The sequence below is a fragment of the Denticeps clupeoides genome, chromosome 7 (assembly GCF_900700375.1).
Source record: "Denticeps clupeoides chromosome 7, fDenClu1.1, whole genome shotgun sequence".
In the NCBI taxonomy this organism is placed as follows: Eukaryota; Metazoa; Chordata; class Actinopteri; order Clupeiformes; family Denticipitidae; genus Denticeps; species Denticeps clupeoides.
The window spans coordinates 20774735-20787665 of NC_041713.1; the positions used below are offsets into that span (position 1 = coordinate 20774735).

Consider the following 12931-nt stretch of genomic DNA (forward strand, 5'->3'; position numbering starts at 1 on the left):
AATGGGAACTGTCTATTTATAAAGAGCTGATTCTGCGGTGGATGTGCCTGGGCTACATAAATATTTCTCATCACCTTGGCAACCTTGGTCCCTTTTAAGGGAAATAAGTAGAAAATGGGTAGTGGCCCTGTATATAGTATTCGCGATGTGATTGGTGAAATTCCTGAAGGGCAGCAACCCAATTGGTCGGTCCGGATGTCAATCACAGTCATTCGTTTCTTTATAAGGCCGCACACGCGCTATCTTCTGCTTCTCTGCAGACTGTCTTGTGGTGTGCACATAGGAAGGGTCACCATGGCTGTAAGTGTGAACCTTACATATTTATCACATATTTAAACGTTAAAAGAACCTTTTTGCTGCTTTTTGTGTGTGACTGGATACTGCTTATTGAAACTTTATTTTTTTTACTCCTTTTGGGGATGGGGTGTAAATGTACTTGCACTGCACTGGTGTGGTTTTGGGTTCGTGTACGGTTATTGTTAATATATATGAATACTTTCATTTAGCGGGTGGGGGAATAGAACGTTCAGTGTACATTATACATGGACATCTGTGAAGGTTCTCATCCTGGTTGTCTCCCGAAAGGTTATTTCACTGGCATCTGGACTTGTTATATCAAATCCAGTTACCAGTGAAATAACCTTTTTTGAGATTATACATGGACATTATATCTGATAAATATTTTCAACAAGCAGTGATTCAAAGTGCGGTCAGGCCCTCAGCATGATGCTGCTGTAGCCTCATTCTCACAGGACTCAGGACTCCTGAAGTTTCCTGCTCGCCATTGCAAATTCTCCCAAGAAACCAGGAAATAATAGAAAGTTTTGACTGATTAAAATGTATGTACACACATATTCCCACCCATTGGGGGGAAATATGTTCACAATTGCTGTCAGTAGTATTATCTGAGCATTGGCAGCAGTTACACGGGTACTTGCCACTGTTTGTTGGTCACAAGCTACTTTGCAGTAATGAAATGATGTTGCCCTGGGCTGCAGATGGCCTACATTAGATTACGTATGCAGTTCTAATGTAATGGAACAGACTATTACATTGCCGGACAATCAAGTTTTATCCATTAAGTGGATCAGGCACTAGTCTGAGGTTTTCTGACCACAAAGTTGGAGTTTTGAGTACAGTCCAGAAAGTGCAGCCTAACAGCTGTATCTTCTCCAGTAAAGAAGTGGAGAGGATGACCATCGGCTGCATACTTTCCCCCATCCTGCTTCCCCATTTGCTCTGACCGGATTTAGACTCGTCCCCCTGCCAAGATGAACACCACTGTTAAAAATGCTTCTCCGCTTCTGTGTTCCAGAGCTGGATCAGGTTTCACGGGCTTTGCACACTGGAACCCTCTTTCGGAATGCGTGGAACGGATAAAAAATGTGGACAATGTACAGTGTTAGTCCAGTTGAGTGATTAATGATTCAAATTTCTTCATAAATGCACGACTGTTTCATCATGCATGACTCTCACTGGGCTTTTGTCTCGTGAGTGATGAGGTCATGTTCTCTATTTTTGAATTGTCTCTATAAGGGCTTTCCACAATTTGCCCACGGTCTGAGGGGTGAACATTAAGATTACGACCAGGCAAGAAGTGCTTTCACACTGACTCTTTCTGCAAGCCGTGCCTGTTTTTTTTCCATTAGAGTGATTGTGCTACATGTGCAGTATGAGTGGGGGGTTTCTGCTCATCCTGCCAAGTTCCTCAAGCAGTAAGGAATATGTGACTTTAGTTCTTTACATCATCGTAGTTTCCCAGCTTATGTGCAGCTGCGGGTCTTTAGCAGCTATTTCTAAAGGCTAAAAAGCATTCAGAAGCTTCATGACTCTGCCCTTCTGCCTGAACCACTGGGGTCTGTTCTTCTTGGAACATTTGTACCATTCCTTGGGCCTTAAGGAACAAAAACACTTCCAGCAGTATCATGCTGGGCTGCACCTCTGAGGCATTGTAATGATGGCAACTTTCTCTCTCCAGGGTGTGGTTGTTCAGAACATGTCATTCAAAGTGGGCCAGACCCTGACCATCACCGGGTTCCCACAAGCAGATTCCACCAAGTGAGTTAAATGACTTTCCATTGCTTTATAACTTTCATGACAGAGAGCAAGATCTTGCCCACATTCCCAATCCCAAACCTAAACCAAGCATCATAAGTGACCGGGTTAGTTGCTCATCACGTGTCTCTCTATGCAGTTTTGCCATCAACATTGGGAACAGCGAGGATGACCTGGCCCTACATGTGAACCCCCGCTTTGATGCCCATGGTGACCAGCGCGCCATCGTCTGCAACTCTTACCAGGATGGGAAGTGGTGTGAGGAACACAGAGAGGGGGGCTTCCCCTTCAACCAGGGGGAGGAGTTTAAGGCAAGAGCTCTCCCTAATGTCCTGATGTGCTTCTCTGATTCCTACAACTGCACAATTCAAGTCTGATTCTGCCCTCCTCAGGTTTTATATATAAGATCATTTACAAACCGGATTCCAAAACTGCATGCAATGATGTGGAGATGGCAAATGTCAATATTTTATTTGTAATAGAACGTAGATGACTGATCAAACGTTTAATCTGAGTAAATGTACAATTTTAAAGGAAAAAAATGTTGATTCAAAATTTCACGGCGTCAACAAATCCCAAAAAAGTTGGGACAATTAGCAGTAAGAGGCTGGAAAAAGTAAATTTGAGCATAACGAAGAGCTGGAAGACCAATTAACACTAATTAGGTTAATTGGCAACATGATTGGGTATAAAAAGAGCTTCTCAGAGTGGTAGTGTCTCTCAGAAGCCAAGATGTCGCGCAGAAAGCTAGTGGAGCAATATCACAAAGGTGTTACCCAGCAAAAAATTGCAAAAATTTGCATCTATCATCATCAACTGTGCATAACATCATCCAAAGATTCAGAGAATCTGGAACAATCTCTGTGCGTAAGGCTCAAGGCCGTAAAACCATACTGGATACCTGTGATCTCCGGGCCCTTGAACGACACTGCACCACAACCAGGAATGCTACTGTAAAAGGAATCACAGAATGGGCTCAGGAATACTTCCAGAAACCATTGTCATTGAACACAATCCACCGTGCCATCCGCCGTTGCCAGCTGAAACTCTACAGTGCAAAGAAGAAGCCATTTCCAAGCAAGATCCACAAGCTCAGGCGTTTTCACTGGGCCAGGGATCATTTAAAATGGAGTGTGGCAAAATGGAAGACTGTTCTGTGGTCAGACGAGTCACGATTCAAAGTTCTTTTTGGAAATCTGGGACGCCATGTCATCCGGACCAAAGAGGACAAGGACAACCCAAGTTGTTATCAATGCTCAGTTCAGAAGCCTGCATCTCTGATGGTATGGGGTTGCATGAGTGCGTGTGACATGGGCAGTTTGCATGTCTGGAAAGGTACCATCAGTGCAGAAAAATATATTCAGGTTCTAGAACAACAGATGCTCCCATCCAGACATCATCTCTTTCAGGGAAGACCCTGCATTTTTCAACAAGATAATGCCAGACCACATTCTGCATCAATCACAACATCATGGCTGCATAGGAGGAGGATCCGGGTACTGAAATGGCCAGTCTGCAGTCCAGATCTTTCACCTATAGAGAACATTTGGCGCATAATAAAGAGGAAGGTGCGACAAAGAAGGCCCAAGACGATTGAACAGTTAGAGGCCTGTATTAGACAAGAATGGGAGAGCATTCCAATTTCTAAACTTGAGAAACTGGTCTCCTTGGTCCCCAGACGTCTGTTGAGTGTTGTAAGAAGAAGGGGAGATGCCACACAGTGGTGAAAATGGCCTTGTTCCAACTTTTTGGGGATCTGTTGACACCATGAAATTCTGAATCAACATATTTTTCCCAGTTTAAACTTTTTTGTTACGTGATTTATGTTCTATTCTGAATAAAATATTAGAAGTTGGCACCTCCACGTCATTGCATTCAGTTTTTATTCACAATTTGTATAGTGGTCCATGTTTTTTGGAAGAATCCGGTTTGTACTTATTCAACTTTTTTTGTCAACTTTGTTGTTGATAACCTCACATGTATTTTTTCAGTGTTCTGTGTCTTCAACTTTGTTTTATAATATAAAAAAATCGCAAGACCCATAAATGAGTAGGTTCATCCAAACTTCTGACTGGTAGTGTATGTATTAGAAATTAATGTTAGAAATTAGTGTTAGAAATTAATGTGTGTAGAGACACTCTATCACTAACATTTAGTCTTGAGTTACAATGGTATAGTGTTTTCATTAATCAGTGGTGGAGGAAGTACTGAAGCTTTGTACTTAAGTAAAAGTACAAGTAACCTGCACAATATGTACTCAAGTAAAAGTAGAAGTGCTACATCAACAATCTTACTTAAGTAAAAGTCCTAAGTACTGTGTTAAACTATGTATATAAACCTTATAATTACGAGAGATTGCATTTAAGTGAATACAAAACCAAATTGGAGGGGGTCCTGAAATATGTGAGAAACCCAGGAAATACAGGAGTGTTGGTCTATTGTGATCACATCTCTAGACAGAGATGACTACTGATCGTGAAACAGGCGGAAAGCACCACTTCCAGCCAAGCTGGACCAGTGTTGTGCATGAACTCATTCATCGAACGCGTTCCTATTTTTCGTGAACGCTGAACTGAACGAACCAGTTTACAAATGATGAACGTGAACGTGAGTGACGTTCACTCTGGCGAGACTGAACGCCGCTCACGTTTTAAAGTTTGCTGGTTACAGGCTAGCATGGCTGGTGCTTCGAGTCCGAAAAAAATAAATAAATAAAGAACGAACGTGAACTAGTTCATTTTTTGAGCTGTGAACTTGGTTCAAAATTTTAAACAATGAACGTGAACTAGTTCTTTTTCAGTGTGAACTGGCACAACACTGAGCTGGACATTATGTATAGTATCATAACATGTCATAACATACCCAAAAGCATAGCATACCATAGCATAGCTTACCTCTATATGTTTTTTTTCAAAGGGGAGTTTTTAAATGCCAATAATTCTTTATGTTGAGGCAGGCATGGGATGCAAAGAAATCGCAAGGACTCATTCTTTGCTCCTTTGTACTCAAATTAATTTGTGTCATGATCCGGACCGGCAGGGGTGACTCCGGATCCTGAGTCCCGACCGGAGTTTCATGTTCGTCTCGTGTGTAATATTTATATAATTGTATAAAACTATCCTGATCGTGTCTGTTCGCCGTCAGGTCACTGCGTGTTAATGTTCCCTTGTCGTGTGAGGTTTGTATTAAACCCCTGTCGTGTGAAGTCGTGCATATGCGTCCTCCTTCATCGCCATGTCCAGCCCCCACGTGACGATTTCTTAAATCCGGCCCAGGATTTCTTTGTGCTTCAGAGCTCAGTTGATGCAGCTCTGGGTCCATGTTGATCGTGCTGCGAACTGACGCGCGCTCTGCCATCATCGGATAATAAAGCTAATTGGTAGGAAATGGCAAACAACGCCAGAACGCGATATTTTTTCATGCAAGATTTTGAGGAAATTGTGTTCATAAAATGTAACGAGTAACGGTATAAATTGTAGAAATGTAGTGGGGTAGAAAGTACAGATAATTGCCGCAAAATGTAGTGGAGTAAAATAACAAGTATGCATTATTATTTTTACTTAAGTAAAGTACAGATACGTAAAAATGTACTTAAGTACAGTAACGAAGTACAAATACTTCGTTACATTCCACCACTGTCATTAATGCGTGTCAATAAAAGCTTCACTCATTATTATAAAAATAAGCTGTCTTAGTGCAGTTGCACTGATTTAAAGAAGCAATACATCTGTTCTTCTTCTGACTAACTTGACTGCCTGGTGCATCAGCAAATGTTCTTTTTAACATTGGCATTTAATTTCTTTGTGTGGTTTTCTATACAAATACTTATTTTCCAATTACCCTAGAACCTAGTGGATAATTGAAGTGGATAACACTGTATTCATGTTTTCTATGTCTGTTTTGTGGTTTCTTTCCCATGTTTAGGTTGTGATCACCTTTACCACTGAGGAATTTGTTATCACTCTTCAAGACGGCTCACAAATCCATTTCCCAAACCGCCAAGGCGGTGCCAAATACAGATACATGCATTACGAGGGAGAGGTCAGAATCCATGGCATTGAGATCAAGTAGAGCAATCAGTGTGGTTCCTCTGACTTTCTTCTCCACAGCTCGCTCACTCATGATAGTGCCTCTGCAAGCCAGTCTGTCGATGTGATCAGCAGTACTAGATTCCACCACCAGGGGTGCCAGATATCAAAACTTGGAGCTCATCCTGACTATGGAGATAGATAGCTTGTTGAATTTAATTAAAATGGCTGGTTGAATCAAAAATCGGTTTTTTTTTTCCCATGTGTCTAAAATAAATAAATTCTGACAACATTTTGTAACAGTCAAGTGCATTAAAAATTGTATCTATTATTTTCTGTGAAGAAACACAAAAAACCTTCAAATCACAATAGTTTAATACTGCATCCATGTGCAATTCTCCAATGCAATGACACAAACTTGAAGAAATTAAACACACAACAGTATTACATTTTGTACCTTATTAGCAATAAACATCCTTATTTTGGGGAATAGAACAACTGCAGTAGATAGATAGATGCCTTTGTCACTGTACAAGTACAGCGAGAAAACATTTGGAGCAGATGCACATTTAAACTAGGGTTCAACAAAGATAAGTAAAATTAAATAAAGATACAGTCTAGTGATACTTCCTTTAAAGTAAGCAGTGGGTTAAAGTGCAATTAAGATGGTGATTGAACAAGAAAAGTAAAGTGTGATATTGCACTACAGTTATTTTCACTTAAACAGTTATTACGCACGTTCAAAAGGCACACAGAATAGACAGTTGCACAACTGTTTTTTTTTTAATCACAGAATTAAATACTGATAATAATGACAGGGTAGGTGTGTGTGCATGTACTGGTCCAGGGTAGTAGCATGTGTATGTGTGTGTGCAGTGAGTCCTGATGTAAAAAAGGAGGTGAGGGTGTGCCGGGAATTCACCAGTTTGATGGCAGTGGCATAGAAACTGTCCCTGAACTGGGATGTGTGTGCGAGTCCTGTAGTGCTTGCCAAACAGTAGCAGGGTCAAGAGTGTGTGTGCAGGGTGTGTCTCATCTCTGATGATGCTCTCCACTCTGCGTCTACACCGGGTGTGATGGATCTCTTTCAGAGTTGGGAGTTGGGGCCCAATGATGCGTTGAGTCTTCCTATTCTCTGAGGTGCAGTTAGAGTGCACCTGTTAAAGTTGGTGAGTAGTTTCTGGGGTAGTTTAGCCTTTTTAAGAGTCCTCAGAAAATGGAACCCTTCTTGGCCTGTGCTGCTGTATTCATGGTCCATATCAGATCCTGGCTAACAAGGAAACCTAGGAATTTGAAGCTCTGGATTACCTCTACCGGTGCTGATGGCTTGGAGCCACCATGACTCCCCTTCCTGAAATCCAGGATTACATCCTTTGTCCTCTTAGAGTTCAGGACAAAATCTCCAGCACTTCAAGTTCTTGACCTCTTCCCTGTAATCTGTCTCGTTGTTGTTGGAGATGAGACTGATCCCAGCTGTATCATCTGCAAACTTAACAAAGACGTTGGAATCATGTATGGGGTTGCAGTCGTGTGTGAAGAGGAAGTAGAGGAGGGGGCTGAGCACGCATCCCCAGCAGGAAAAAAAAAAAAAGTGAAGTGATTGTCACATGTGATACACAGCAGCACAGCACATGGTGCACACAGTGAAATTTGTCCTCTGCATTTAACCCATCACCCTGAGTGAGCAGTGGGCAGCCATGACAGGCGCCCGGGGAGCAGTGTGTGGGGACGGTGCTTTGCTCAGTGGCACCTCAGTGGCACCTTGGCGGATCGGGATTCGAACCAGCAACCTTCTGATTACGGGGCCGCTTCCTTAACCACTAGGCCACCACTGCCCCGGAAGTGGAATATCCATTTGCGTAGGTGAGTGTCCAGTCCCAGGTTGTAGAGTTTTACAGCCAGTTTGATTGGAGGGATGGTGTTAAAGGCGAAGCTGAATCCGCACATAACTGTTGGGTCGTACCAGGTGTGACTCCTGTAGGCAAACTGGTGTTGGTCTAGGGAGTCAGGGGTTGTGTTTTTGATGTGCGCTAGGATCGGGCGCTCAAAGCACTTCATCACAAAAGATGTGAGGGCCACTGGACGATAGTCGTTCAGGGACCTTTTCATCTTTCAAACACCTCTGACCGAGTGTCTGACACCTCAGTAAAGTTAGCAGTGAGTCCTGTTTTTGACAGGCATTCATAGAAATTGTGAAAAATTTGTGGACGTTTTTCACCAACACATGTTGGATTTTCAGTTGCTGCAGCCGATAAACAGTGAAAATGCAAAATATTACAGCCACGCTTCCAATTTAAAGTTCACAGACATACATGACTTTATAAAAGTGGAGATTTCTAGGTTTTTGTTTAATGAGTAAGAAAAAGAAGATCTGTGAATGTCTGTCAAATACAGAACTCACTGCTAACTTTACTCATGTTGCACTGGCGTCAGGTAACCCACAGGACAGTGGTACCACACATAACCACACAGGGCCAAGGCTGAATCCCGCCACCCCCTAAAAAAGAGAATGACGGCCCTTGCGACCCAAATATCAGACTGGCCCATCGGGAATCGCCCTTATCCAGAGCGACTTACAATCAGTAGTTACAGGGACAGTCCCCCCCTGGAGCAACTTAGGGTTAAGTGTCTTGCTCAGGAACACAATGGTAGTAAGTGGGGTTTGAACCTGGGTCTTCTGGTTCATAGGCAAGTGTGTTACCCATTAGGCTACTAAGACCGAGACATGTTCAATACTTATTTTGCCTGCTGTATGTACTGGCATTGCATGTATATGTGAGAATGAATATATATGTGACTGAGCTGAACACACAGCTTGGCCCTTAGAAATTTTTACACTGAATTTTAGTTTGGCAAGTCTGCATTGACACGTGATCAAAAAACAAGAAAGACTGGTTTGGTAGTTGTCTGTATTCTGAAGAAGAGAAACTTTCAAATGGAAAGTCAGGGAAGGATTTAATAAACATTCATATAAAAACCTTTCAGTTTGGGGTCAAACTACTTGTATAAATTAATATTCATCATGCATTTTCACACTTGTGAAAGCTGCAGACAATATGGTTAGGGTTATATTTTTAAAACGTCGCATACAGACATAGTTGTAGAAAGGGGCATCTTCACTTCTTTTTTTTTTCTTTAACACATGTGTTTTTTGTGGGTAGAAGAGCGGCTGTATTATTTTACATCCTCACAGTGTGTCGGCTGCAGCAATTGAAAAAACAACATACAGAACTCACTGCTAACTTTACTCATGTTGCATTGACGTGTTACGTCAGGTAGCCCACAGGACAGCGGTAGCAGCTTACGTGAACCCCACAGGGTCAAGACAGAACTCCACCCTTCTAGTGGCCCTTCTAGTGGCTTTATTTTCTTTCTCTGAAGTCAGTACATTATTTGTAGATAGGGCCCACGTATCCTTCAGGATTTGAAGACTGTCTGTGTGGACAAAAATCACAGAGTTTCTCCCTACAGGAGGCGTGTTGAAGCTCTCCAATAAAGGCCTTTGTAGTTTGTTTCATTTTATGGTGTTGTATCTTTGAATAGCTCATGTTCTCAGAATCAATCATTGCTGGCAAGGGTGTTTAAGATTTTGTCATTCTTTAAGCTTCCATCCAGAATGTATTTACACTTTTATTTTGCAAGAGTTTCCTTGCAAGAGCTTTTGACCTCAAAGTGTTTTCAAAGGAATGTAAAAGGACATCCGTTTTTTAATAGTTCCTCATGGTTTTGCCCTTACGAAACAAACATATATTGCTATATACTAGAATTTATATTGCAATACATTGGTAAATGTATTTCAATATATGAGAAATTTCCCCATATATTTGCAATGACTTTTTCAATATATAATCTCGTTTAATGTTGGACATTTTTCAGTATATATAATATAGTAATATATAATAAGTATTTATTCAATATATGAAAACAGTAATACATGCAGTATTTCCATATTTTTATATATTGCTTACATATAAAATATATTATTATACAATATATCAACATATATTAATATGTACAATTCCCAATATATTAATACACATGAAACATATTGTCACATAATATATTGAGAAATATATTTTTGTTGCGTATGGGTGCTGACCTGTTTCAATCCAATCATTAAAGGCCCCTCTAGCCTAAGCTCTTCCACATATTCATTTCAGCCTGGTTTAGCTTCATACCTCTTAGACTTAAACAGGAACCTGCTTGGGACCGGACTCCACAACATTCTCATATAGAGAACACAATTCTGCCCCATGTTGAGGATTTTTGCAGTTAATGTCATAGGGCAGTGCTTCTTTTTTGCCCTCTTCAGGTTTTATATATAAATAATTAGAATATATTTAATAATCTATGCTAAAAAACATCATATCTGAAAGTGATTAGTTGTCACATGTGACACATCATAGTAGAGCACCCAGTGAAATATGGCCTTTGTATTTAACCCATCCCCTAAGGGAGCAGTCAGCAGCCATGGAATTTTTAACAAAAGTTCTTAATATCAAACGACAACACGACATTGAAATGTAAAATAAGAGGTTGGAATTTTGACAACATACGTTTTTGCTTTACATCTCGCTCTTTCTTCGCTTGTGAGACTTTCAGTATTTGACTGACACTGCGAGATACGTGGACTTCAAGAACACACAGAGCAGCATCAGCTTTTAGCCATCACATGTGGATCACATCATAATCAATAATTACAACTGGTTAATCGTAGTGCACAGATCGTGTGCACAAATCTCATTCCATAGATGATCGCATATCGCAGTGATGGGGTTCAGTTGTGATGGGAAGTTCGGATTTCTTCAGAGTCCGTCATATTTTAGCCTTATTTGGTTAATATTATTTATTAAAACACAAAGCATTCATATTTGACAAGTAAGGCTAAAATATGAGGCTACGGATGCCACAAAAGCCTGAAAAGAGCCGAACTTCCAATCACTAATTCCGGGGAACGGAGCTGTCACTCAAACACCTGCTGGCCAATAAGGTGAAGCCCCGCCCACTCCAGAGAACTGGGGCGGAGCGACGGAAAAGCCCGCAGTGAAACTGTAAAACCGAGCAGCGGAACTGAATTTCTCACAAGCAAAAATGAAAAATATTAATGAGTTGGTGCATCCAAACTTTTGACTGGTAGTGTGTGTACAGTACCATTTACAAATGAACTAAATGTGTAGAGGCTCATAATCACTAACATTAGTCTTGAGTTACAATGGGATAATGTTGTCATTAATGCAGGTCACTAAAGCTTCACTCTTTATTAGTTTTAGGATAATTGGAAAATTACCCTAAAACTAATAAACAGTGAAGCTTTATTAGAGACCTAGTGGATAATTGAAGTTGATAACACTGTATTAATGTTTTCTATGTCTGATTTATGGTTTCTTTCCCATGTTTAGGTTGTGATCACCTTTACCACTGAGGTATTTGTTATCACTCTTCAAGACGGCTCACAAATCCATTTCCCAAACCGCCAAGGCGGTGCCAAATACAGATACTTGAGTTTTAAGGGAGGGGTCAGAATCCATGGCATTGAGATCAAGTAGAGCAATCAGTGTGGTTCCTCTGACTTTCTTCTCCACAGCTCGCTCACTCATGATAGTGCCTCTGCAAGCCAGTCTGTGGTTCTCGATGTGATCAGCAGTACTAGATTCCACCACCAGGGGTGCCAGATATCAAAGCTGGTGACTGGAGGAGGGATCACATTTTTATTCTTTTCCATTTGTCTGAAATCAAAAAGTTCTGACAACAGTTTGTAACAGTTTTTTTTTTTCTGTGAAGAAACAGAGAAACACAAAACACACCTTCAAATCACAACAGTCTAATACTGTCACTGGACAATGAGAAAATCAGTTGTTTTAGATAAAATATAATGCAACGCTCCACACACACACACACACACACAAAAACATGATATTGTAAAAATTTTACCTTTTAAGCAATAAACCTCTCTGTATTTTCATACAACCTGCATTTCTGGTTCCCACTCTCAAATGCTGAAGTGCTGTAGTCAACAAATAATAATATTCATGTTAAAATACAGCAAAGGATCTATGCTGAAGTATTGCAAAAGGAAATTAGTTTCTTTTTTCTCATTCAACCTTTATTGAAAAGGAAACTATGTTCACATGAAAGTCGGGTGTGTGCGCTGAAAGCCGCATGACTTGACACGCTCCACCGTGCAAATTCTAAAAAATGTTTTTTTTTCCACACTTTTTAAAGTTTGGTACCGGACTCTGAGTGTCCCGCAGTTCCCAAGAAAGCAACCAATATGTCATGTCCTGCGGAGAGGTTTGTGTGGCAGACTTGAAGGTACCACGTGTTCTTTTTTGCATTTTTCCCAGTTTTCCATTTTTTTTTGGGGGGGGGGGGGGGGGGTTCCTAACCCTCGTTGGTGACACTGACTCGTCTGATATGTCCGATTGTGCGTCCTGTGGCCTCGCCTTGACCCCCAGGTCCCCAGCCAAAATCACATTCCTAGCACAATAGTAAATGGTCTGTTATACTGACAGGCCCAAATAACAAGCATGAATGAACACAAACGTCCTTTATATTTTAAATAAAAAACACCCTCCCCACACCCTACACCAACCAGAGAGAGGAAAAGAAAAGGGATAAACTATTCTGTAACGCCATGGCGCTCATATCCCACCAGGAGGCGCCATATCCTTATCTTAATCACGAGTTCCCATGTGTAAATCAGCACATGCCTTGTCTAAAGATCTGGTGTGTGTGTGTGTGTGTGTGTATATGAAAATATATTTCCATACAGTCAACATACATTAAACTGTATCAGTGAATGCATGTAGCCAGAGAATATATAACTGTCACGGGTGGGCTGGACATGG

The 12931-nt window shown here is 41.0% G+C and overlaps 1 protein-coding gene across 1 annotated transcript; it reads left to right on the forward strand.

The window, feature by feature from the left end:
* The first annotated feature begins 224 nt into the window (after positions 1 to 224).
* On the forward strand, positions 225 to 6327 carry lgals2a (lectin, galactoside-binding, soluble, 2a). Its single transcript, XM_028986610.1, has 4 exons — positions 225 to 300; positions 1979 to 2058; positions 2195 to 2366; positions 5980 to 6327. Exons 1-4 carry the CDS (start codon positions 295 to 297, stop codon positions 6124 to 6126), a joined length of 405 nt encoding a protein of 134 aa, XP_028842443.1. The 5' UTR covers positions 225 to 294; the 3' UTR covers positions 6127 to 6327.
* Positions 6328 to 12931: the final 6604 nt, after the last annotated feature.